This window comes from Cucurbitaria berberidis (assembly GCF_010015615.1).
Source record: "Cucurbitaria berberidis CBS 394.84 unplaced genomic scaffold K460scaffold_2, whole genome shotgun sequence".
NCBI classification, from domain to species: Eukaryota; Fungi; Ascomycota; class Dothideomycetes; order Pleosporales; family Cucurbitariaceae; genus Cucurbitaria; species Cucurbitaria berberidis.
Window position 1 is genome coordinate 1579878 of NW_024468936.1, and position 25686 is coordinate 1605563.

Consider the following 25686-nt stretch of genomic DNA (forward strand, 5'->3'; position numbering starts at 1 on the left):
TGGATGGTATAGTGACATGATGATGTTTAGAACTCATAATACTTGGATGGCTCACGTGCGGCGAGCTCAGACCCAAAGCCCCCTGTTTCACTGTACAGTCACCTTGTATCTCATCCATTCATCGTGCAGAGAAGCATGGATGGTCAATGACGAGATGAAATCCAGTCAACATTCATGGAACGGAACGTGGGAAGATGCAGGAACCGCAAGGCCATGTCAGGGGGCAATGCCGTGGGGCTGCTTCCACCCACGACGCCGCCGTTGCCCCGCCATGGTGGGGTAGCCGGCAATTCAAGTCAACCACGACGCATGCAACGACTTCGATTGATGCTTGACCGTTTCGTGGGCAATTCGTTCCAAACACTATATGGCTGTCGAAGCTTGATCTCACACCTCGGCCTGTCCAATCACAATTGGGCTGTTCAAACTCAGCGATCGTCCCCAGAGCAGTGGCCGGTTAAGGCTTCAGCCGGCACTCGGTGGTATTTCGAGAACCGTGGAAAGCTCCGAATTTGTGGAGAAGTTGGCGATGCAACTGTGAACGGTGGTGGGGATAGCACATAAGAAGAAGCGTCTTTCTACAAGACCGGCCCACCCGCTCGTGTCGATCAGAAGCCGCATCTAAACTTTGGCCTCGAAGTTGCAGCCTCTTCTTGCACCGATCGACACCCATCCCATCCCTGTCTTAGAACCCCGACATAATATGGCTGATACTCTGAGGATAGCAATTGTTGGCGCAGGCAAGTCTCAGCATCACTGCAACACTTGGAAACTCCATCATTAACCGATCCCAGGCATGGGCGGCCTTGCAGCAGCCCTCGCCCTCGCCAAATCTGGCCACAAGAACATCACAATCTATGAAAATGCGACCAACCTCGGCTTCGTGGGTGCTGGTATCCAGCTCGCCCCAAACATGGCCCGGATTCTGGATAAGCTGGGTTGTTGGCAGCAAATCGCTGCCGAGGCTGTGCAGTGCGCAAATACGTCGATAAGAGAAGGAAGCTCGGATAAAGAGCTCGGGTATGTAGACCTGGAGTATGTCAAGGAGAAGTACGGATACCCGCACATGGTGGGGCATCGGGCAAGTTTGGCCGGAGGTCTGTATGACGGGTGTAAAGGAGAAAGTGCCGTCAAGTTTGCTTTGGGAAACACCATCTCAGACATCAGGTTCGGACCCAAGCCGACGTTCAAAGCCACTCCCGCGGACGGTGGGGAGACATACGATGTAGAGTGCGATATCTTACTCGGAGCCGATGGCGTGAAGAGCAGCACACGCGTTGCTATGCTGCAAGAGCTTGGTCTCACTGGCTCAGCAAAAGATTCGGGTCAGGCCGCGTACCGTATCATGTTGACGCGGGAGCAGATCAAAGACGACGCAGAGCTGTTGAAACTCCTCGACTCTGACTCGGTGACACGCTGGATTGGCGAGAAGAAACATATCATCGCATACCCCATCCACAACAAAACAATCTACAACATCAGCACCGCACAGCCCGACATCAACTTTGCGGGCGCGCCAGATGCACAATACACTACTAGGGGATCAAAGTCCGCAATGAAGCAAACCTATGATGACTTTTGCCCGATGATACACCGAATGCTAGATCTGGTACCGGAAGGAGATGTCGTCGAATGGAAGTTGAGAGTTCACGATCCGCTGGATACATGGGTACATGGCAGCACGGCGCTCGTGGGCGATGCGTGCCACCCGACGCTTCCACATATGGCCCAAGGCGCGGCGCAAGCTATTGAAGATGGCGCCGTGCTAGGCGTTGTGCTATCACCGTCTCGCATTTCAGGCAGCAGCCCGGAGACTATCAATCACGCACTCCGGATCTACGAGAAACTGCGGAAACCACGGGCAGAAGCGTTGGTGGAGCTGGCGGCGGAAAGCGGGCGAGCGATGCACTTGGGAGCCGGCAAGGCGAAAGAGGAGAGAGACAAGGCTTTCGCAGCGGCAAGGAGTGGGTTAGGCAAGGTGCCGGATAAGTGGGCGGATGCGGATGTTCAGGCGCAAGTCTATGGGACGGACGTGGTTGCTGAGGCGTTGAAGCTGTGTGAAGAGGAAGGGCTGGTTGCGAAGCTGTAAGTCAACTGGTTTTTGGTATGGGGGTTAGTGTTGACCTGACGCCTGATTAGGAATGCATGAATATGTTTGTATCACAAGTATTTTTAGATATACACAAGATTCCAAAGTCCAGATGACTCCTCTGCTGCCATGCCACTGACAACTCACTCCTTTCACATCCTCGCAGACATGTTCCCTCTCATTCTATCACCTTTCCAATGCGTCACGGCAACCGGAACCAAAGCCGCGATAACAAGTAATCCAGCCACAATACCAGCACTGCCAGCAAGGCCGATGTTGGTGAACATATCCGGGAACCTGTTGATAACAAGTTAGCACACGACTTCCCAGAATGACGACCAAGCGCTTACCAGAAAGGCCCGATAAACCCCCATATCTGCCTAACAAACGTGATGAATACACCAATACTGCCCGCTTCATCCGGATAGCAATCCACCGCGTACGTAATGAGCACCGTTGTGACAATCTGGTTCCCCGCAGCTGCGATACCCGCGCCGATGATGGGCGTAACGTTCCAGTGTCCTTCCGGAGCCTTGTCAATTTGAATGAGAAACACGACCATCCCGCATATCGTGAGCAGGATGCCAAAGTAGCTGAGCCAGAGTCTGAATTCCGGGGCCGGCTTGCGGGGTGCCATCTTCTTGCCCCGCCAGCGCATCCACAAGTCACTAGAGTGTCCGCCGATTTGCTCACCGATAATAGATCCAATTATCAGCCCTAGGAACTGCAGGCCAAGCTGTTGTGAGTTGAAGTGGAACTTCTCCCCGAACAGTTGCGGTATTTCAACGGTGGTGAGGACAGAAGCGAACAGAAAAACCATCGCATACGCCGCCGCTGGGATCATAACGCAGGGATACTTTATCAATCGCAACGGTGAGACGAACTCAATAAGCGTGATAGGCGTAGGGTCGATCCTACGGAATTTCAGATATGACTCCTTGAACGCAGCGAAGCCGGAGAGCGCGTGCTGAACGTTATGCCGAATAAAGCGCGTCTCCGGGCCAAACAGTGTGTATAGAACAAGTTGCACGCCGTTGATGATGACTAGAAGCCAGTAAATCCATCGATATCCCGCGTGGAAGGTCACAAATCCGCAAATGAGCGGCGCAAGCGGGATTCCCACCGTGATCATCACAGTCCAGACACCCATATATCTCGCCCTCTCCCTCTTGAAAAACGTCTCTACAACTACAGCGCTACCAATTGCATTGGGCGGGCTGATGAAGAATGCCTGGAAGGCGCGACAGGTTGCCATTGTAGCGTACGTCTGGCTCCTCGCACAGCCGACGTTGAACAACAGGCTGCCGATCAATGAAATGATAAAGATAGGTCTCCGGCCATAGCGTGTGGATAAAGGGCGCCAGAATAGCGGGGCTCCACCTAGTATAGCGATCTGAAGAGAGGTGAGGTAGGAGGTCTTTTGCAGGCTGACACCGAGGTCTTTGGCGATGCTCTGGTAGGCTGGGATGATGGCGCTGGCGGCGAAAGCGCACATCAAGGCGTGGAAGGCCACGAATATGAGGTTGAGCACTTTCTATAAGCAGCCACAATCAGCATCATCTAGTCATGAGGGAGGGGAGGGAGCCTACCTTCCATGTTGGCCAGTTGTACGGATCTGCGTCTCCCATGGTAGGAAGGGGGTCAAGATCGAGTGTTCCATGCCTTTGGAGTAGATAGTGACGGTGCTCTGCCGAGAGATGGGATGCTTCTTCTGGATCGAGATATGTGCCGTGGGTGGCAGTATGCTCGAGGTCCTCGCTGTGATGAGGCCCTCCTGTAATATCTTCCTTGTCGCTCGACATTGTTATGGAGAACGAGGTGCTCAACTTGCTTCAATCCAACACGCGGAGTGAGACCAGACAGAAAGGCTAACGGGCCCTTGGAGTTCAAGGCAAAACTATCGTTTTTGTACGAATCTCCTCATGCTAGCGGTATATTTATGAGGAAGTTTCCTCGCGGAGACTCCAGGTGGAGACCCCAGAAATCGATGCAGCCCATGGGGAACTAACAGGGATCATGATGGGTCATCGTCACGAAATTGTGATTAGCTTCCGTCATCCGGAGACCTAGAGCCACGGCTCAAGAACGCGGCATTGATACACCTAGCGCATGGTGTTGTTGAACCGCGGCCGTCGACATTGACTGGTTTCAGTGAAACCAAGGAGGGCAAGTGGGTCATTGTCGATAGTGGCAACATGTATCGGCATGTAAAGCGCGGCCGCGTGGCTATATTTGCCGGGGTTCGTAATCTGTTTAGCGGCGTTTACGCAGACTATGCGTCCATTTGTAGAGATCCGCGTGTATTGCATGTTGTTGAGTGCGTAGCTCCAAGCAACGCCAGCCCACACTCAAGCTTTGTGGGAAAGCTTATATCCAGGTGCATACCGCGAAAACGTACTCAACCCCAAACTCGGCGTATGTCATGTACAGAGCCCCGAAAGCCGTAAACTGCATTTACTTCTAAGTATTCGCTTCCTGGCGCCGTCATTAGTCGTAAAAATCGCACGAGTGCTCTCAAATCAACCAGAAACTAGCGCTTTCAATCCGTCCAGCGCGTATGACCATCAGGGATCTGCTATCCATTAGTCTGGCGTTTGACGCGTAAACCGAGGGTCGCAACCACCATCTAAGCTGTGAATTGAGCTATAGTAATGTTACATGTGTGCCAAAAAGGACGGTGATGAAACTTTGACGAAGTACATGTCGGAAAGTGTCATTGACGATGCACAGACTTTCGTTACGTTAGCGGTTATCTCCAACTCATCGCGACGTGCCTGCATCTCCTCGATGCCTTCGGGATGGTATCCGGGTCAGCATTCCAATCCTAGGCTTCTGCAAGTTCTGTGACGCTGGTCTGCGCCAAGTTCATTCAATACACTACTCCATGGGGCGTTGTTAGCATGTCTAGAATATACATTCTGGCCGAGAATGAGACTAGAACTTCGACGAGCGAAGCATCCTGTCTTTATATATGCTCTTCACAACTTGTGGGCTCGTTTCCCAAATATTTCTGGGTCTAACTAGCGAAAAGACCAAAGGTTGACTCACGCTCAGTTGAGAAAAGAGCTAGGGGTAAGCAAAGTCACGCAAGAGTGGAAATATGCCATGGATCGCAGGAAGTGATGTTTAGAGAGTACTTGCTGCAAGCGCTGTTGCAATGCCGATGCCGTCGTGGTATCCTAGTACAAGCACCAAGCTCACAGACTCAGTACAAAACATACAACGTGTACATGCCTCAGGCCTGGCGCGTACTAATCTGCTGCTAGAAGGTCGTAGTAGCCAGCCTGCTTGCGGCGTTCCTCGCATCGATGCGGTCCTCATCCTCCTCGACATCCTTCTGGCTCCCAGTCTTGCTCGTTGCCCGCTTCCTTCCATGAATAGTCTCCTCTTCGTTCTCGTCCTCCTCAGGCAGCGGGCCAACGATACTACCACTGACGCTCCGGTTGAGCCCGTCACCTGGTCGTCTCGGGACGCCGGACCATGCATCGCCCTTTGGCCCTTGCGAGCTTGCGAGCGATGCGCGACGTTGGGCGGGATGCGCTTCTCGGCCTAGTCGAGAGAGACCGCCACTTCCGTCGATAGCGCGGATGTCGGGTCGGACAGATTCTAACGTTGCGAGTGTGCGACGCTCTGCTTCGATTTCTCGAATGACGTATTCTCTGACCGCTTGTCGCATGTCATGTGTAGTCCGACTGAACCACTTCTTTTGTTCCTGGAGCAGGTTCGCCGTCACACGTTGTGCTTTTGATGTCAGGTACTGTTCGTGACTCCTAGCCTCGTCCAATGCAGCGATAGCTTCATCGACCTTGTCTCGCTTCACGCTGGAGCTGGCCTTTAGTCGATCGGCGGCAGATAACTTGGATTTGGTGGCCGTCTGTGCTTGTAGCAATTCGCGTAATAAGATGTGACGGTTCGTGAGCGTCTCTTTCGCGATGAAAGCGTCGCTGCTGTGGTACTGAAGAGGGTCACCCAATGTGGTTGCCTCAGCCGTACCCTGAGCTGCGTGAAAGTCGCCCGTTGCCTGAATGACCTTTCCGAGCTTCTTGTATGCTAGAGAAAGACCCTGATGTGTTTCTTGGACGTGTAATGCTGCGAATTTCGCACCCAGGTCGGATTCGGCTACGCCAAGATCTAGTTTTGTCAGTTTGTGTTGTGTAGAGAAAGTGTAACGTGTGCTCACTCCTCCTATTCTTAACGACTTTCTCGAGCTTTTGTTCTGCTTCCATAGTCCCTAGGTAGAAAGCTTTCACGATGGGTCGAGCTGCAGCGAGCTCAGGCGTGTCGTCCGGTGGCGGCGCAAACTGCTTGATCACTTTGCGGCGCACACCAGTCGCGGGCTGTTTCCTTCGCACCACCGGGCTATATCCAAAATCACTCTCGACGAAGAAGACCATTTCTTCGTCGCGGATCAAGATATCATTGCTGCAAGCAATGTTCAGCCATCGCTGTAGCGACGTCTTGAGGCGCGTTTCGTCTTCATCGGTGCCTGCACCTGCAGAGGTAGTCGCTGGGGGTACCGCAGGCACTATGGCTTCCGGACATGCCGAGATGAGGTGCTCGCCCAACTTGACAAATTCAGAGTGTAACCGTCGGACGTCGCGGAATTGGGTGGTTCGAAACTTGGGGAGATTGGTCTGCACAGAGATCAGCATGAAACAAATGGCTAGAATAGAATGGGCATGTCACGTACATAAACATCGAAGCGCAGTATTGGGTCCTTCTTGCTATTCCTCTCCAGGCCCGTAACCTTGGCCTGGAGCTTGTAATGCTGTTGCGGCCTCTGCTGCCTGGTCCCGTGATATCTTTGCGGCTGATGTCCCTGCTGCGGGGCTTGTTGCTGCCCTTGCTGCTGCTGCTGCTGCTGCTGCTGTTGCGGCGCATCTTGACCTTGCCCGCCAGCGGCTACCTGGCTCTGCTGCCCGTTTTCTCCGTTTTCGCTCGCAGTACCCGGGCGATTCTGCGCATCCTGGTCGCCCATGTACCCGTATTGCTCGGAACCTTCGCGGTACGGGGAGGCCTGGGGCGGCAGCGGGGAGGAGGGGATATCGCTCGTGGGAGGTTGGCCATACGACGTTCGATTAGCTTTTGGTGAAGAGGCCCATGGGTCGCTGCCACCGGGAAGGTCCGGATCGTGGGCGCTGTAATCCATAGTGAGGTAATTGAAGCGCAAGACAGTTACGGGTAGCTAGGAAGCAGTGGCCTTTGGTACTGTTACCGAGAGGTCGCCAAGCCGTAGCCCACTTGTCGAGACTAGGGAAGGCGCAAGCCCAGGGTCACTTTCGCCATCACGTGCAAACCTCCATACTGTCTTCTGCATCAAAACCGCATCGAGCAGCCTTGGGTATGTGGGTTGGATGGGTGTGGTGTGCCCGTCGAGCCGTTCGGCATAATGTGAAGCCTCCACGGAGGCTGCTATCAGTGCAAGCGCAGCCGCAAGCCGATTTACTTTCCAAAGCCACTCGGAACATTGGCATCATTGCTCATATCGATGCGGTAGGTCGATGAAGATGCATCCATGGCACGATGGCTGATACGGTGTAGGGCAAAACCACTACCACGGAGCGTATGCTCTACTACAGCGGGTATACGAGACGAATAGGAGGTAAGCATCATTTCCTAGGTCAGCAAACATCAACCCATGTTCTACGGTGCGGCTCATGCTTCACGATCGGATGGGTCAGTGTCAATGTTATTCACTTGAACGCTGAACCTCATGGTTTTTTCGAGTACTGGGTTAGGATTGAGCACTATAGATGGCTCCAACGCATTTTGCTTATCCTCTTTCATCTTTTATGCTTCCATTATCAAGCGCAATTGGGTAGCACCATAGGATTCGGTCTAATCTCCCTGCAGATGTCGACGAAGGCTCAACAGTAACCGACTTTCTCCCCGCTGAACGAGCGCGTGGAATTACCATTCAGTCTGCGGCCATCACATTCCATTGGCCGCCACTACCTCCAAATGCTCAGACACCTCCTCAGACACCACAACTACCCTCGTCATTTGACACTTCTCTGCGATCTTCGATCCCGCACAATATCAATCTCATCGACACACCTGGCCACGCAGACTTTACGTTCGAAGTGCTCCGCTCTCTCCGTGTTCTTGATGGTGCTGTATGTATTCTCGATGGCGTCGCTGGTGTAGAAGCCCAGACGGAGAAGGTCTGGACACAAGCTGGTCTTTATCATATCCCGAGGATCATTTTTGTGAACAAGCTGGATCGAGTAGGTGCCGCCTTTTCAAGTACTGTGAAAGAAATTGGCGTGAGATTGCATGGCTGGCCAGCTGTCTGTCAGATACCGTGGTGGCAAGGCGGTAATGGAGAGTTCGTTGGGGTTGGCGATGCTGTCAACCTACGTGGCTTGCTGTGGCGGGCCGGCGGCGATGGTAGAGACATCCAAGCATTCGACCTTGCAGCGCTTAGTAAGACTGACCAGAAGTTTGCTGAGGAGATCAAGAAGGCAAGGATAGCGCTTGTCGAGATACTAAGTGAGCACGATGATGGCATGGTCGAATACTTCCTCGAGTACGACGAAGACCATCTAGCGATACCCGGAATCCAGGTTATGCAGTCGCTCCGTCGAGTAGTATTACAAGCACCTCAAGTCATCATCCCTGTCTTCGCAGGCGCCAGCTTCCGTAATATTGGCGCGCAACCCCTTCTAGACGCAGTCGTCGATCTTCTTCCGTCACCATTTGAAAGACCGGACCCAGAGATTAGCATCTCGAATCGGAGTAGCACGTTATCCGCACTTGTCAACTCAGCAGCAACAGCCAAACCCGTCAAGCCATCTCGCAAGCAACAGCAGCCAAAAACTGAACAACTAGCTATTGCCGAGGTCAAGAATCTGACAGCGTGCGCCCTTGCTTTCAAGGTCGTCAATGACCCCAAACGCGGTGTTCTAGTCTACGTTCGTGTGTACTCTGGTTCCATCGACCGAGGCGCTACTCTGTACAATACCAACCTGGCTGTAGCAGAACGTGTACCCCGGCTCCTCAAAATGTACGCCAACGACGCTGTGGAGGTTGACAGCATCACAGCGGGTCAAATCGGCGTGATAACAGGCCTTAAGCACGCAAGAACCGGCGATACACTCATCGTGTATAGAGGCCTGCAGATGAAAGGCACTCCATCAGGCGGTCTGAACACACTGCAGCTGAGGCCGATCAATGTGCCTCCGCCAGTGTTCTTTACAAGTATTGAGCCCCATAGCCTGAGCGAGCAGAAGCACGTACAAGAGAGCTTGGGTATACTGCTTCGCGAGGACCCGAGTCTGCATCTCTCGATCGACGAAGAGTCTGGCCAGACACATCTGGCAGGCATGGGCGACTTGCATCTTGAGATTGCCCGGGACAGGCTGCTGAACGACTTCAAAGCCAAGGCGCGCATCGGCAAGATTGAGATTGGGTATCGCGAGACGATAAATACACCCACGTCGCCATACACACACATTCTCGATAAACCAATCGCCGGAAAACAAGCAAAAGCCAGCGTCACTGCTTCTGTTGAACCAGCTGACGACAGCGCCATTAGCGTGGGTTTGCAAGAAGAAGAAGAGCATATTGAGGATGGCGCGTTCGAAACGACATATAAACTGCCCGACAACAACACGCTCCACATCTCACATCCCAACCTCTCCCGTCACGACTCGGCATCGCACAAACACCACCTCCCACCGCAACTCTCACTGCCGGGCGTTCTCCACTCTATACAAGCCGGTGCATCAGCAGCTCTCGCACGCGGGCCGTTCAACGGCTATCCAGTGGCTAATACACGTGTCAACGTCGACCTGAATGCTCAAACCCACCTGTTGCCCGAGACTACGCCGACTGCGATCTCCATGGCGACTCGAGCGGCCGTGGGAAGCAGCCTCAGAAGCGCAAACGACACTGCTCCATCAGCGCTGCTAGAACCTGTCATGATGGCCACCATTTTCGTTAATGAAGGCTCTCTTGGCGCAGTGGTCCAGGACATCTCCTCCTCCCGCGGCGGTCAAGTTCTCTCCCTCGACGGCTCTAACTCACCAACTTCGTCCAATTCCGACGACGATATGCCACACATCGATCCCAATCTCATCTACACGCCCCCTGATCCCTTTGCTTCTGGTACTGGGGAAGTGGGATCTGGGCTGGCGAACAGTCAGAGACAGATCGTTGCACGAGTCCCATTGAAGGAGATGGTCGGGTATCTGAACCATCTCCGAGCGCTTACAGGCGGCAGAGGAACATTTGTCATGACTGTCGATGGGTTTGAGAAGATGGGGAGCCAGCGGCAGAAGGAGGTGCTGGACGCTATGAGGGACTTTTGACGTCCGAATTGTGAAAATAGACTGTACAGTAGCAATTTGTAGGTGGGCTTATATAAATAAACCACGCAGTGGACTCATTCACTTGAAGGTGTTGCCGAATGCGGTGAAAGTGAGCTGCCCCAGCAAGTCATTTTCGTTGCTTAACCTTTGCAAGTAGCCGAAACACCAATCGTACTCAATTTCACCCGCAACGACAATTAGCACTCTAATATTCAAAGTCAGCGACTCCTCACCTTGCAATTTTACACTCCACTTCCGCTCAACGTGATCGCTCACCATTACTCGACCACGCCCCCTGTAACAACACCTACGTTACACCGGACGCACGATGAAGTACTCTCACATCATCATCCTCACATTCATCCTCGTTCTCGCCTTCTGCGTGCTCTTCGGCTGGTGCCTGTACAAAACCTGCAGTCGCGCCATCGACGCAGAGTTCCATGAACTGGCGTATCAGGCAGATATTGCGGCGGAGGCTGCTGCTGCGGCGGCGGGTAGTGGGAATGGGCGTGGGTCGAAGGTTTGAAGGGTCGAGGAGGAAGACTGAAGGCGAGTGAAATCGAGGGGAGATGAGTGTGATTAAGATTGTGCTAATGAGAGGTAGCTGGCCTTGTGTCCGGAAAGGGTAGTACGACAATTGACACGAGAAGGCGCACAAGTTTGCCTCGAGCATACAAAGCGAAACCTTGGGTAGCACACCTTCGAGACTTTGGTGGTTGGCAAATGGATGTCTGTCCGGTGACCTACGGAAACTATTGCGTGGGGACATGCAGCGTGTCAAAGGTTGGATGCGCAGTTGCACAGCGCTATGGGTGTTTGCTGTATCGTTAGTCCTTGACAAACTTGACAGTGCTGGCATACTCGATCTATCACTCAAATGTAGCCCTATGCCCACCTACTGCTTGATTTCGTACTGTTGATTTTATTCTTCTCCTTTTCATTGCCCTTCTTCTCGAGTTAGGTGTTATGCCGAGTACCAACCTCATCATTGCTTTGATTCTTGCCGCTATCTTCGGCGCTGCGCTGGTATGGCTCACCCTCTACTATGTCCATCGCTATGTCCACCGGCGCTGCCTCGAGCTCGATCACTGGTTCCATCTGAGTGCTTTGCGACAGCCCGAGCCTCAGACCTGCTGTTATGACCAGGAACACGGGCGAAGGAGCCACTCAAAGAGCAGATTACGGTCGGCAAGAATTGATAAAAGAAGGGGACGAAGCCAATATGAGAGATCAAGAAAGCGGTATGAGAGCCGAGAGAGGGAACATGCACAAGGTAGAGAGGTACACACGGAGTGGCCGGGGCAGCAGAATGTGACAAGAGCTAGACCAATGTTGCCGATGAGCGAACCTGTGCAGAATCAGTGGCAAGAACAGCAGTTCTATCCGCCGTTTGGATGGCATGGACAAACACCCGGCGGATTTCAGATGGCATACCCGCAGCCAATGCTGCATCAACAAGTGCGCGGGCAGCCTTTTGCTATGCCAGTAGCAGTACCTCAGCAACCATTCTCACCAAAACCAACAGCGATGCCTGAGTCTACACAGTTCCAGCGCCAGTACCAGCAGCCATGTACCGAGACATGTTCGGACACTGTCAAAGACAGCCACTCAGAGAAGCCGCCTGCTCGACCCAAGCCTCCCCCTAGGTATAGATGCAGTGTGAACGAGGTCGACTATATCCACATATGTGACGAATACCCGCAGATTGTTCTCGAAGCACTGAACAAGGCAGAGGCACCACCTTCGTCTTCAAGTTCAAGTGCCACGTCTAGCACTACACAGGAAGTGCCTCGACCGTCCATACCGCGAGCCGCACCTCGTGCTGCCGACAACGCAGTCTTCGAATTCCCACAGTATCCGCATCTTGCTACCCGCGCCTGGAATGCTCCGACTTCATACCCGAGGCAGTGGATGGACCATCGTGCTGGCGGGGACATGGGGAACGTCAGAATCAGGTACGCACCTTTTGAGGGGCTGAGTGGACCAGCACAGGTGAATGCCAATCCAAGGCGCCAAGCTCCGAGTAATGCTCCTCTTTGATACTACTGCGCACTTGGAATAGCTTGTGCCACTGCCTCTACTTGCTACGTGACGAAAAAGGTGGCTGACGAATGCTGTCAAACAGACTTTGATGCTGCGCAATCGTGGACGAGTCCGAGACGAAGAAAGACTGCACACGATCCACCGCTAGAAAGTCGACAGGAAGAGAAAAGAAGCCGCACGGAAACACGGGCGTGTGAAGGGCACATGGACCAGGCCGAGGCGCCCAGCGGGCGATCAAACCAGGGCGAAAAGAAGGTGCGACAGCCGCTGGATAGGGAGGTAACAGAGCAGTCGCCAGCATCGCAGCAGGTCCCGCTGTACGAGCCGATGCCGGTGCCTGTGGTCGAAGAGCCTCTTACTCCAACATCTGCAGGGCAGCCAAGCCAAAGTGGAGCGCCGCTAGCAGAGGTGCCAGCTACGCTCATGTCGCCTTGGTCGTCGGCGTCCAGTCTTCAGGGAGGTAGAACTGGCCGAGGGCAGAGCAGCGGATGAAGCTCCATGGGATGGAGGTCGTGTGAAAAACGAAGGGCTTGGCAGTAGGAGGCTTACGGGTTACCACTCGATAATCATCATCATCATCATCAGCGCAACCGTTCCTACTAGCTAACAAGTGGAGTCTTTGGTGTTGGTTAGTCTCAGCCTCAGCCGCAGCGCATACGCACCACACTGTACGTACGTACGTAGGGCATTCGCAAACAAAGGCGTATATGGCCGCGACGCTTGGCGGGAGAGGGGAAATGAGCGTCGCTGACGGCAGCAGTGCTTCGCAAAGGGTTTCGCAATGGGCCTAGTTGTAATGCCCGAGCTGACAGCGAAGAAGTCGTCAGCACAGTGTGAGAGCGAGCAGGCCGGCATGCGGGTGTAAGAAGGTCCCAGGCCCGCTTTTCCAGAGCCCCGTTGGGCGCAGGGTTGGGCCAAAGGCAGCTTGGGGGGGTTCCCGTTCCATTATACATAGCGTAGGCCGCCCTACGGTTTTTGCATGGTTCGTTCCCTATCACTCCAGCCTACTGCATCTCGCTATCCCTTCTTCATGTCGGACCTGCGTAACTGGCCCCCTTGCCATTTGTCCTGATGCATAAGTTAACTAGACGCTCCCCGCACGAGTACGAGCTACTGCCGCGCGCATCCTTCGAGGGCGATGCCTTTCCTAACCACCCCCCTCGCGCCCCGTCCACGACCTCGCCGTCATGGTTCCACCGCTGGTCCTTCCGAATACCTGGCGTGGGCAAGCTGTCGGACCGCGCCGTCTACACACACTACGTCACGCCGCGCCGACGCAAGCGATCGGTACTACGTCTGATATACTGGTCCATCTTCTCCGTGCCCTACATTCTGCTTCTCCTCGTCTTGGTCGCGGGCATCTTCTTTCCCAGCTATACCGTGCGCCCCGCCCATTACACCGAGCTGCGCCAGCGAGCATCCGAGACGACAGCTCCTGGCCGAGGGAATCCACACCGCGAAAAGGTCTTCATTGCAGCCGCCCTGTCCGAGGAGAAGGGCCATTTGACGTCGGGAGCATGGGGTAGAGCCGTCCTCCAGCTCGTGGACCTGTTGGGCCCGGAGAATGTCCACTTGAGCATATACGAGGACAACACCGACGCCGAGACGAAATTATCCTTGACCAAGTTCAGGCATGAAGCAACTTGTACGTCTCGTCGTGCGCATATATATATATATATATATATATATAAAAGACCCCACACTAATTGAGCAGGCAATGCGACCATCGTCTTTGAGCAGCTTGATCTTGCCTCCCTACCCCGCATAACCCTCCCCACGGGAGAGACGCGTCTCAAGAGGATCGCATTCCTCGCAGAGGTGCGCAATCGAGCTTTGGCACCCATCGACTCGAATGGCGTCCGATTCGACAGAGTACTCTACCTCAACGACGTCATCTTCGACCCGGTCGAGGCCACTCAGCTCCTTTTCGCAACAAACATCGATTCCAATGGCCGAGCGAATTATGCAGCAGCGTGCGCTGTCGACTTCATCATGCCTTTTAAATTCTACGACCGCTTTGCTACCCGAGACCTTGACGGACACAGCACGGGTCTGCCCTTCTTCCCATGGTTCACCAGCGCTGGTACCGGAACGAGCCGAAGCGAAGTCATTGCAGGCAAAGATGCTGTGCGAGTGCGCAGCTGTTGGGGGGGCATGACTGCCTTTGAAGCCAGGTGGTTTCAAGATCAGGCTTCTGTGGGCCGCGGGCCGGCGACTGGCTCCACAAATACTCACCATGGTTCGCTCAATCCCCAGGTGTCTCCACTGCGGTTTCGCTATGACACGGATACCTTCTGGGAGTCTTCCGAATGCTGTCTCATCAACGCGGATCTGCAGTATCGGCGATCTGGCCAAGGCATGCCTGCTGATTCAGGCATCTATCTAAATCCCTTCGTTCGGGTAGCGTATGACGAGACGACATTGACGTGGCTCTCTATCATCCGTCGTCCAGAAGGCTTATACTCGCTGATTCACGACATCCTGAACTATTTCGTCGGCTTTCCGGATCATCCACAACGCCTCGGCGAAGAGCCGGGCCAGTTTGTGACCGATACCGTCTGGGTGTACGATGACCCTATCAAAGGCTTTGCATCAAACGCAACCCAGGCAGATCTCAAAGGCCATTATATGAACATGACCAGGATCGCCGAGCCTGGCAGCTTCTGTGGATCTCGAAACCTGCTTGTTATCAACGAGAAGCCCGAACACGGTCCGGGCGCCTGGGGCAAGATATGGCCTCCCAGGCCTCCAAACCGACGGTGATGGCTACACACACACAACAACTGTTTGCGACACACTCTCTTTCCACGGTTGTATGGCCATTTCGACTGTACATTTTCTTTGTTCACTTTTTGCATAGCGTTGGCGTTCAATGGAGGTTTCCACTTTTGCATCACGCACTGTTGCCATGTGTATTGGAGCGCTGGGTTGGATAATGAGCAATGGTAGTCCATGCGCTTTCCGCACTATTTCTATTGTAAAAACAGCTATTCCTATCTATAGTATATTCCACAATATGGAACCCAATTTGTAAGGCGGACAAGACGAAGAATAGACTTCGTTTCAATGGTGTTCTTCAGTCCACAATGCTATTCGTGATCAATTCGTCTTCGTTTTGTGAGTTGCCATCGAGTCGTCCAACTCATACCCAATCATCGTGACGTGGTTAATGCAGCCTCAGCGCCAAGGCGCGCTAGGCCAAATCTGCAAAAGGCTAGCCATCAAGGTGCGGCCTTTCAAACCTCGAACCTCGACGCCTCGTCTGACCAGGCTCTCATAGACTTGGAAGCTTCAGTTCATCAAACATCTTTGTCCCATGCTATAAGGTCTATATGGTCTTTAGTGGAAGTTGCACACGTTCAGATTGAGCTGTAGTGTGTGTTCAAGGAAGAACTTCGCCGAGCGACGTCACAAAAAGAAAAAAGCGGCATGGTACTCGACAATGATACACGAGGGTGGCTCCTCGCGGTGGTGAGCGGCATAGGTACGATGGCTACATGCATGAACGTCAGATGATTAATGTGTATGCTAACCGTCGCACAGCGTGCACATTTGGAGGTACAATCTCTTCCTGCCACTTACCTAGGTATATCAGGAGCTTGAATGCTAATCAAGCCTAGCCTCGATAATATGCGTCGACCTCATTGTCCGCCAGCTCCCCGGCAAGAAGAATTTTAAAATAGAGGATAGCAATGTCTTCCTGTCAACAGGCTTAAGCCTTTCCTTTGGCGTTATGGTGTGTATCGCCACTGCTTCTCTCCCTGATGCAGAGTCAGCTGACTTGTGCGACCAGATATTCTCTTCATTATATAGCATGCTGCCATCGGCGAAGAACTACCTAACAAAGGGTGGCATGTCACCAAGAGGAGCGACATTGACCTTGAGCGGATGCTTTCTGGTAGGTGCACTCGTCATATCGGTACTATCGCAGTTTCTGCACAAGTATATCCCACATACTGTTGTGGATTGCGATCATGAGCATGGAGACGAAGAGGAGGGCAAGGTTGATGAAGAGGCGGGCCATTTACATCAACCAATGCACGAGCAGCAACGAGGGCTACCACAGGCTAACGGAGTAGAAGAATTGGACGGACATCACTCTTACGGAACAAACGAGACCAGCAACCCTGGACTATCCGCCCGGAGACCGTCATTGCACACTTCAATTTCGGCAAAAGTGACGCAGTTAGTCACGGGTGCGAAGGAGCATTGCGATGATAATGGGGAGTGCTATGGATATTCGGAAACCTGTGGGACGGAATGCTTTAGAAACGTACTTCATACGCGGCCGCTGCGGTTACATTCGACCAAGTCAACAGGTAATTTGACTGCAAGGCCATCAAGCAGGGGCAGAAATCAAGCAACACAGGGTCAACATGAGCACAGGCCACTTCTCGAGGATGTCGATGAGACAACACCTCTAGTACCTACCCGCTCCATGCCAGCAACGATGGAGAGTTCTGTCGCCAGCCTGCCTTCCGCGAACGGATATATTGGGACCAACCACGAGCCCGAGATTGCTCCGCTGCACAAACACAGCCGATCTTCCTCGACTACTTCTGCCTCCTCGCATGTTTCCCACCACCACAGTTCTAGCCACGGCCACTCTCACGATCATGGGACACCCCAACACCACCACCACGTCCCAACCAACGTCTTCCTCTCCATCGGCCTTCAAACCAGCACCGCCATTGCCCTGCACAAGATTCCCGAAGGCTTCATCACGTACGCGACAAACCACGCAAACCCCAAGCTGGGGCTCTCCATCTTCATTGCCCTCTTCATCCACAACATCACCGAGGGCTTTGCCATGGCGCTGCCGTTGTATTTGGCCATTGGGAGCCGGTGGAAGGCCATGTTCTGGTCAGCCCTCTTAGGTGGCGTGTCGCAGCCCCTCGGTGCTGGCGTTGCTGCTCTGTGGTTCAAAGTAGCCGGCCGTGGGAGAGGCGAAGGAGAAGGCGAGCCTGGCGACCTGGTCTATGGGTGCATGTTTGCCATAACAGCCGGCATCATGGCCATGGTGAGTCTGCAGCTTTTGGGCGAGAGTCTGGATTTGACGCACTCGAGACGGCTGTGCTTCATTAGTGCTTTTGTCGGCATGGGTATATTGGGATTAAGCAGTGCGCTCACGGCGTGATTTTTTCACGGCAGTGTTCATTATCGTGTTATGTACATAGACACCTGATTAGACGTGCGCATTCATGAGTCTCGACAATGCATCATCTTCTACACGATACAAGCGCAGTCCGGTACAAGCGAGCAAATTGCTCAGCGAAGCTTCATTAGTCCTGTTACGCCGTCATTACCACTTCGTGCGGTTACATCTCGCTAGAATTTCTTGGGTAATCCTCGGCATGGTGTTGGATATTCTGCACTTCGGCTTTTGCTTCTTCCCAAGCGGCCTTGTTCCGTTTTGCCCAGTCAACGTGGCATTGTGCAAACTCCATCTGTACGCAATTAGAATCTCATCCCGGTGTCATATGATAAGTAGGGATCACACGTACCATATACCTCCGCAGGTCATTCTCTTTCTCATCTTGGAACCTCCTTAAATCCTTCATCACACCAGCACTTGCATCTTTGGTGTCTTTCTCGGCAACACCTAGCGCTTGCTCGAGCTGCACCAAACTATCCCTAGTCTTGCCAATCTGATCTCTTCTCGTCTTCTCCGGATCCACGTCCGCCATACCCCTGAATGCATGCGTGATGGACCCGAACAGCTTGTTGGTAACAAAGTTTCCACTCGGCGACTTCTTGTGCGGGCTGCCCGGCGGCGAGTGCCCATTGTCCGGTACACCCTGTGCGCTCGAGGGCACCTGATCGCCATGTGTAGGGGGGAAGTCTGAGTCAATAGAAACTCTATCTTCCTCTGGTTGTCGTTGTTCCGAGCCGCTACTCCGTTGCGAGCTATTTGACGTTGCCCGGCTGCGTGCAGGAGGTGCGTGGCCTGTGCCACTAAGGTGCTGTTCCAATCGCTTGGATTCTGCTTCGCTGCGTTCAAGGGATTCGAGCAGATTGCGCTTCTTTTCGAGTTCGTCTTTGGTCATGTCTTCTTGTATCCGCTTGAGCACTCGGTATCTGAGGACGGAACGCACGACACCGGCAAACTGTGCGCTTTCGCGCATTGGCTCGGAGAAGCTTGCGCTAAGAGAGGAGGATAGCTCTGCGGTTGCAATGTAGGTTGAGTCGACCGCCTGCCCAGTCTTTTCTATAGCCGCGGCGAGTGTTTGAGACTGTTCAGAGAGAGAAAAGGCGTTGAAGCGGGCGCCCAGATCTGCCATGTCTTCTCCCCAGTTCCCTAGGTGCATCAGTAAACGCCTGTTGACCTTCTCCATGGGGCCTTGTAGCAAGTTTTCCAGCTCTTTCGATGATGTCTCAAAATGGACAAAGTATGGATCTAGCTCTTCCTCTGACAGTGTCCGTGACTCCGGGGGAAAGCGACCGAAGATCTGTGGCCCTGGGGTCGTATGTGCGGCTACAGAAGGTAATGCATTTGCCGGCGATACAGGCGTACCTGAACTCGAAGTTGGGCCGCCAGACTTCAGCTTGGCAGAGGATGAGGGGACTGGGAGGTAGCTGTGCGCTTGGGTGGGGTGTGCGGTGTCGAGCGGGGGTGCTTTGAGGATCTGTTTTGGGATATCGGTAACCGGGGGGCTGTTGAGTACATCATTCTAACTTGGGTCAGTCGAAAGGTCTTATATATGCATGATGGAGGAATGTCGCACCCAGCTGGTGTATGGGTCGAGGAATCTCCAAAAGACACCATCTTCCAAGACATCCTTCATCTTCCTACAGCGGTTCAGGAACACGGCCAACATGCGCTTCCTCAGCTCTATTATGCCGGCATCCTCTTTCGCCTTGGTTGGTTTTGCGGCGTAGTCTGCCATGGTGTGCTTCTCGGGTATTGGGGGGACTATGAGCGTGGGGTGTAGATTGACCAGGGTCGCGCGCAACGAGGCAAACTCCGAGTACCTACGCTTTACTTCGAGGCCCTGTCCGCGAATTAGCCATATTTTTGGTATTGATACACCTCACATACACCGCAATTAATAGTGTACTGTATGAAGTTCACGCCGTCCTTGCCCGCCATGGTTATGAGTACCAGCTGGTCTGGATGCTCGTATAGCCATTGTTCGACTCGCGCGTCGTAGCCGCCCTTCTTGGGTGCCTTGGCTTCTTCGCCCTCTTGCTCCTCGTTGTAGTCGACATCGCTCATGTCCCGCTGTGCGACATACTCGGGAGATTCTTGTGCGGGGGAGGAAGCCTCGGAAGGCGGCGTAGCGGGACGGTACGGCACTTTGCAGGCAGTTAGCTTGAAGTGCTTGGTTTTGCTTCGTGGAGCATGTGGAATGCCTACGGGCTGAGGGTGAGGCTAGGCCTGGCGTGTCTGAGGCATTGGAGTCATGTCGGGCAAAGGAACCGTAGGGATTGTTGTCTTCGTCGTCCCACATGGCCCTGAGGGAAGATTTGCGAGTAGATAGATGACGGCGAGATATGGACTATGAAGGATAGTCAAAGGAATGGAGCGGCTGCTAGATTAATTGTGTCCTTGTCGGCGTCTTTACGTGTTGAAGCCTTAGCCATGCACGGCAGCAGCGCAGCGGTGACGTTGGGAGGTGGCCCAAGCTCGCGCCGTCCCAGCCACACTTCACCGTCAAACTTCATTCATGTACCGCTCAGTAGCACGGATCGACGACACAGCTTGAAACTGTTTGACACACTACATCTTGCTTACAAACTACCCTCAAGAGCATGCAGCCTCTGCAAGCATGGAATTTGTCAGATCAGCTACTGGCAGGCATGCCACCTGATTGAACTGATGCATCGGGCTCCTCGTTCGGTGGGTATCTGTGGGATACAGCTTACTATCTATTTTTTGTAAGAGCTCTATCAACAGCTATCTGTAGGTCAGATTCGCTGCCTCCTATACATGGCTACATATGTCGTATTCTGTGGGCGTGTGTGCCTTGTGTTGCCATGCTATGGTCTGAGAACCCTCCAACGCTGTCTTTCAAACTTCATCTTCACTTTCTCCATCCTGTGCTCGCTGCACTCTCCTGCTGAACACAATAGGGGCAACCTTAGCTCCTCGAAATCCTACCACTGTCTTCGCATCTTCTGCTGTCTGCCCTCATTATTGCCGTCACTCCAGATCACTCACTTGTTGACCTAACTCTCCATGTCCCATGTCCAGCGAATCCTTATCTGCAGCTCGCCTACGCAACAGCGAGAGCAAACTGTACCAAGTCTGCCTGGATGCGTGCATAGACGGTATTGGCAAGTTGCCGGTTGATACAAGACGTGACGGCCGTTTTGTTTGCAACTCTCGCTCACCTGCTAGGCTCGCATGCCTTCCTGTTGTTGACAGCGAATATTGCCCAGCAACGCCCAAGCCAAGCAACAACACCAGCAACAACCTCAACCTCAACCTCAATCTCGACCTCAACTCTGCCTCTCACCGTGCAGCCCATTCGCCTAATAAACTTGGGCCTGCAACCTCTCTTCCGTCACCACCTCATTCGCCCGTCACCTCCAGCATCCCGCAAACGACGGGCATGCCTCCACATTCGCCTGCATCGACCGCAACCATGAACCGCTCGTTGTTGCATGGCGCTCCGCCGCGGGGCGCCCCTCAGTCTGCATGGAGCGGCCAAGACGCGCGTAGTAGCCTCGCTATTCAGCCTGCAGCCAATGCTGGCAATTTCAAGCTCAAGAAGAATGCTGTCAAGATCGTCGGTGCTGCAAGCCCTAGACCCGCAGTCCCTATGCCAGAACCTGTCAAGGCAAAGGCTAAAGAAACTGACGCGTACGTATTGTGGCTTCATCTCAGATACCTCGAGCCCTGTCATACACATGCTCACACTCATGTTGTTTGACCCATGCTGACAGTTCTTTCATCAGACACGCACTTACGATGCCTAAGTTGACGCCGGCCACTCCTACTCCAGCACCTAGGCCTGCTCCATCCAAGATCGAGGTTTCCGAGCAGAACAGTGCTGAATCAACTCTTGAAAGCATGTTCTCCCGCCTCACAACTCGGAGCCCTGCTACTACATCTCGTGCCACTGAAGGCATCTCGCTAGCTGGACCCGACAAATCCATGTTTTCGTTCGAGGGTTATTCAGACACTGCAGACCGCGGCTATCTGGCTAAACAGCCTGTGTCTCTCGCCAAGCCGACACCTTCAGGAACTTCTAACGCAACTGCGCTTCCAGAGAACAAGACAGAGCCAGCCAAGAAGAAGTACCAAGAGGAAGCTAAGAACACTACGCCCGGGCAGGACATGGCACGAGAGGATCTTGAGCAAGAATATCTGCGCATAGCCAGTGAGTACGTTAGTGCTCTGCCGGCTGGTCAGAATACCACAGTGCAAGCTATCAAGGCTGTATCGAAGAAGCTACGCAGTTCGTACATCCCGGATGTTAAGCTTGACACCAAGAGCAACGAGACTCTCAAGGCACGGTACGTCTTCGCCGTAATCAGCTATGTCAATCGGATTGCCAAGAAGGGGGCAACAGAGCTCACCACGGACTTCGTAAAGGATGTCTTGAAAGGCAATGATGGTTGCTTCCTCGGTTTGTGTGCCATACTGGTGGAGAAGAAGTACATCGCACTTGACAATCTCGACGACGTGGCAGGCTTGTGCAAGACTATTCTTGATATCCTCCCCAAGCCAGACCGTGAGGTTGCGATTATGACTACGACTGTTCCTGCAGTTGAGGCAGCTAGGTCGATTTACAACGATCCCATGGACAAGGTGACAGCATGGCCGACGCAAGAGAAGCGCGAAAATGGTAAGAAGCTTGCCATTTCAGGCAGTACCAGATCGTGAATTAGGTCAGCTAACAGTTGCAGCCGCTAGCTATCGTACATGTATACTCAAGGGTGTCTCCGGTATCACCAGCATCAATCAGCTACAAGCTCTTGTCTGGGGTGGTAGGCTCGAGTCCATCTCCATGCCAGAGACAGGCTCCAACTTTGCCCTTGTCAAGTTTCTTACACCAGATGCATGCCAGAAGTACTTTGAGGCCACCGAGAACGGTATCGAAGTTGCAGGAGACAAGAAGACGGTCATCTTCGTGGAGCGGACGGCTGGCCCCAACTCCATAAACGACGTGATCCGCAACTGCATCGAAGGTGATGCCTCTCGCTGTGTGCGAGCCGTCCTAGGCGTCGGTGACGAGTGGTCCGATACAAAGCTGATGGAGATTGCTTGTGGGAAGGGTCAAAACAAGCGTGAGGTGGATCGCATCAAGCGCGGTAAGACCACACGAGACGTGAGTTTGCCATTGACTCCATGCACCACACGTAGACGCCCACTAATACTTTGCACTAGTACAATTTCGTCGAATTTCGTTTCGCCAGCATCTTCCACGCCCTTAACTTCAAGCGCCAGCTAATGGGGAATGAGGAATTCGAGCACTGCACCATTGGCTACGCTCCAGATCCCTGCGAGACAGCCTGCGGCGTTCACTACAAGGATGAAGATGAGTGAAGTACTGAACTGTGTCGATCTGGGTGACTTTAGTGTGGATATGGAAATGGTGTGGATTTAGTGGATCACAGAGTAACTTGGTCTTAGGAGGGTAGCGTGATACCTTTAGTGACTAAAACTATATGACTACCCACGTCGACGGGCCACGGTAAGACATCTTCCTTCAGTCGCGTCTCATGCGCCTCGACACACTCGTATGTCACATCCCGTCAAATGGCCAGTCTTTACGAAATTCTCCGTCCGGAGCTTTTAATCGCCCCACTTACCTTTGCCCCGGATTTCTACATACCCCAGATCCATGCAACGAAGGTGGTGTGTATTGGTACCCAACCTTGGAACTAACCCTTTTGGCATAATAACGCTGCCAAAGCTGGAACATCTGTTGAGGGGTGCGAGGAGGCACCAATCGGTCCGAGAGGTAGAAGATCATGCCAGAAGTGCAGCAGTCACTTGCATCCAGTCCACCCACATCCACATTGAGCATCACTATTGTAGAATAAAACGCAAGAGCAATATAGTTTAGGGGTGATCGGGCAAACGGGTGCGAAGAGGGTTGAAAAATAAATAGAAGATTAACAGCGGATCTTAATCAAAACGAGGATCTCAATCCCAACAAGCAGGCCCAGGATGTGGACATGCACATGGATGGTGCTTCCAAGCCCGCCGTGTCGGAGTCAATGGCAAGTGGATGCTGATGCTGATGCTGACAGGGCGCCTCACTCACTTGCTGAACTTTGCTCGAACCGGCTCTAACGAACGGCAAGCCACCGAGGCTCCTCCAAAGTTTCTGGTGACAATCGGCAAGCGTGACGACACGGGAGTGTCCGGGCGCAATGAGGATGTGCAAAGAAAAGAGGAGAGAGCAGCCGAGCGTAGCTTGGCCCACAAACGCGTGACAAGCCCAGAGTCTCCACACGATCCGGTTGCCTGCACGCCTTTCTCGTTTCAGACGACTTCCAGACCTCCAGGCTGTGGCAGCCAATAGTCAGTGAAGTGGGGACAAGTCTACTGGCGCCTTGGGGATGATCCGGCAGGAGACGGGGATGGGATCCTACTACACGTGGCTGGGAGGAAGATGAAACCGCGAGCCGGAGATATCAATCAGACTTTTCTCATGCAAACGACATTAGAAGGGGTATGTGCGTGCGGAAACGCTTGTCGACATGCGTGAAGAAGAAAAAAGAAGTTCGAGTAGTACTGCGCACAGCTGCACGACGAACCAGATCGAGACTGTACCTGGCATAGCATCATGTACTGTGCCTGCGATTGCATCACGCCGACGTAACACAGGTTTCTTTTCCCTGCATCACGCCTAAAAAGCCCAAACGTCAACCCACTCTCAACTTTCCACCTTCGCCTAATCAAGGGTGACAAGGGGCTTGACGACGGGGGGGAGGGGGAGGGAGGTTGGTGCGACTACACTGGAATAGCCGTTATATGTCAGTGTTGAATTGGTTCTAGCGGTGGCTGAACCGTCCGAAGGCCCGCTCGCCTCGCCCGCCCTCGAGGAGTCGTTGACAATGCAGATGCGGCCCACCAACAAACGCACGTGCGGTGGGGCGCCCAGAGACTTAAAGGCTGGCATCGTATGGGTGCAGGGCAGCCTGGCGAACGGCGCCCGTGTTCGTGAAGCTGTCGTGAAACAGGACATATCCCGCGATCCAGATTTCGACTCTGATGTGCGTAGCGCGCTAGCCACCAGCACTTGTGGAGAATATGTCTAAGCGATTGAGAAAAAGGAAGGAACAAAAGCAAGCTTATGAAGACATCTGTAAGCTGAAGTAAACTACTGGCCCGTACGTATTTGTTTCATCTTTGCCCAATGTCCTCTACATCGGGCTCGGGCTGCAGTAACGTAAGGCGCAAACGGCGAGTCCATCATTCTGACTTCCACAATCCCTTCATGTTCTAGCCCTGCTTTCCGGCAAGCTGTCTCGGACAACCGGAGGAGGCAGGCGGGCGTGGGAGGATCATGTTTCATATCCCTGTTCGATATGTTTCGTTTTATATGTGCGCTACCAACTCGCCTTGCCCGCATGGGATGTCAGTAACGAGAGCGAACTATTGAGTAGTAGATAATGCACCCATGGTGTTGCATTAGTCTTTCTGTTCTGACGTCAACGGCGAGACTAGTGCGGCTTGAATGTATATGCCATACGATGTACCACCGTCGCACGTCAGGTACTGTGCAAGAGACTGGCTGCTATCGATCCGCTTGAGTATTTCCGCGGAGCCACCAGGTGCTCCATCTGGTATAATGCATATGTTCAGCGGATGTTCCCGTTTGAATCAAACGTACCACTCCAGCTCAATTCGACATTACGCATAGATAAATCGCCGGTGACACAACATGCGCTGATACACGACCAGTGGCTTACCCGGATAGGCGAGCTAATGACCCCAAGTTTTGGACGCCTTCATCCGTACGTCTTCACAGACAACAGGACCATGTGTTACTTTTGCCGGAAGTTTTCCTATTGACGGCAATTGCCGCAGAGTTTGACTGAACTCGCAAATTGTTGAACAGAATCGAATTCCAGATGCGTTCTCCTAAAGACAATAAGCAGTATCCTGAAATGAACGGAGCTGAGGTAAGCGAAGATATTGTCGATTCAGAGTCGCGGGTTCAGCCAAATAAGTCATAGGTATAACAAGGATAAGATATTCATACGTCTAAGTGCGTGTAGTCGATCAGTCGCTATAAGCAGGTGGTATCCTCTAAGAACATAAATATAAGGATGGAGATA

General features: G+C 53.1%; 9 protein-coding genes across 9 annotated transcripts; 6 read left to right on the top strand and 3 right to left on the bottom strand.

The window, feature by feature from the left end:
• The first annotated feature begins 300 nt into the window (after positions 1 to 300).
• Positions 301 to 2501, top strand: K460DRAFT_414205 (FAD/NAD(P)-binding domain-containing protein). Its single transcript, XM_040937660.1, has 4 exons — positions 301 to 740; positions 795 to 2085; positions 2140 to 2386; positions 2440 to 2501. Exons 1-3 carry the CDS (start codon positions 704 to 706, stop codon positions 2147 to 2149), a joined length of 1338 nt encoding a protein of 445 aa, XP_040790023.1. The 5' UTR covers positions 301 to 703; the 3' UTR covers positions 2150 to 2386; positions 2440 to 2501.
• Positions 2242 to 3891, bottom strand: K460DRAFT_275614 (MFS general substrate transporter; the record flags this gene model as incomplete). Its single annotated transcript, XM_040928057.1, has 3 exons — positions 2242 to 2386; positions 2440 to 3623; positions 3679 to 3891. 3 exons carry the CDS (start codon positions 3889 to 3891, stop codon positions 2242 to 2244), a joined length of 1542 nt encoding a protein of 513 aa, XP_040790024.1.
• A 1460-nt stretch (positions 3892 to 5351) lies between these two features.
• Positions 5352 to 7238, bottom strand: K460DRAFT_402815 (retromer complex subunit Vps17; the record flags this gene model as incomplete). The annotated part of the gene is made up of 3 exons (XM_040936561.1): positions 5352 to 6220; positions 6270 to 6723; positions 6780 to 7238. 3 exons carry the CDS (start codon positions 7236 to 7238, stop codon positions 5352 to 5354), a joined length of 1782 nt encoding a protein of 593 aa, XP_040790025.1.
• Positions 7239 to 7385: 147 nt separating this feature from the next.
• On the top strand, positions 7386 to 10685 carry K460DRAFT_392811 (P-loop containing nucleoside triphosphate hydrolase protein). Its single transcript, XM_040935904.1, has 3 exons — positions 7386 to 7582; positions 7631 to 7691; positions 7943 to 10685. The coding sequence occupies exons 1-3, from the start codon at positions 7433 to 7435 to the stop codon at positions 10399 to 10401; spliced, it is 2670 nt and encodes an 889-aa protein (XP_040790026.1). The 5' UTR covers positions 7386 to 7432; the 3' UTR covers positions 10402 to 10685.
• Positions 10686 to 11023: 338 nt separating this feature from the next.
• On the top strand, positions 11024 to 12653 carry K460DRAFT_58686 (uncharacterized protein). Its single transcript, XM_040938545.1, has one exon. The coding sequence runs from the start codon at positions 11368 to 11370 to the stop codon at positions 12439 to 12441; it is 1074 nt and encodes a 357-aa protein (XP_040790027.1). The 5' UTR covers positions 11024 to 11367; the 3' UTR covers positions 12442 to 12653.
• A 750-nt stretch (positions 12654 to 13403) lies between these two features.
• Positions 13404 to 15535, top strand: K460DRAFT_306662 (glycosyltransferase family 69 protein). Its single transcript, XM_040930041.1, has 2 exons — positions 13404 to 14089; positions 14159 to 15535. The coding sequence occupies exons 1-2, from the start codon at positions 13516 to 13518 to the stop codon at positions 15205 to 15207; spliced, it is 1623 nt and encodes a 540-aa protein (XP_040790028.1). The 5' UTR covers positions 13404 to 13515; the 3' UTR covers positions 15208 to 15535.
• Positions 15536 to 15873: 338 nt separating this feature from the next.
• On the top strand, positions 15874 to 17581 carry K460DRAFT_280661 (Zinc/iron permease; the record flags this gene model as incomplete). Its single annotated transcript, XM_040928423.1, has 3 exons — positions 15874 to 15928; positions 16065 to 16180; positions 16238 to 17581. The coding sequence occupies 3 exons, from the start codon at positions 15874 to 15876 to the stop codon at positions 17579 to 17581; spliced, it is 1515 nt and encodes a 504-aa protein (XP_040790029.1).
• A 181-nt stretch (positions 17582 to 17762) lies between these two features.
• Positions 17763 to 19895, bottom strand: K460DRAFT_276540 (sorting nexin-like protein-41; the record flags this gene model as incomplete). Its single annotated transcript, XM_040928120.1, has 5 exons — positions 17763 to 17891; positions 17949 to 19115; positions 19170 to 19436; positions 19484 to 19740; positions 19802 to 19895. 5 exons carry the CDS (start codon positions 19893 to 19895, stop codon positions 17763 to 17765), a joined length of 1914 nt encoding a protein of 637 aa, XP_040790030.1.
• Positions 19896 to 21032: 1137 nt separating this feature from the next.
• K460DRAFT_275532 (uncharacterized protein) lies at positions 21033 to 22939 on the top strand (the record flags this gene model as incomplete). Its single annotated transcript, XM_040928049.1, has 4 exons — positions 21033 to 21250; positions 21346 to 22238; positions 22300 to 22721; positions 22781 to 22939. The coding sequence occupies 4 exons, from the start codon at positions 21033 to 21035 to the stop codon at positions 22937 to 22939; spliced, it is 1692 nt and encodes a 563-aa protein (XP_040790031.1).
• Positions 22940 to 25686: the final 2747 nt, after the last annotated feature.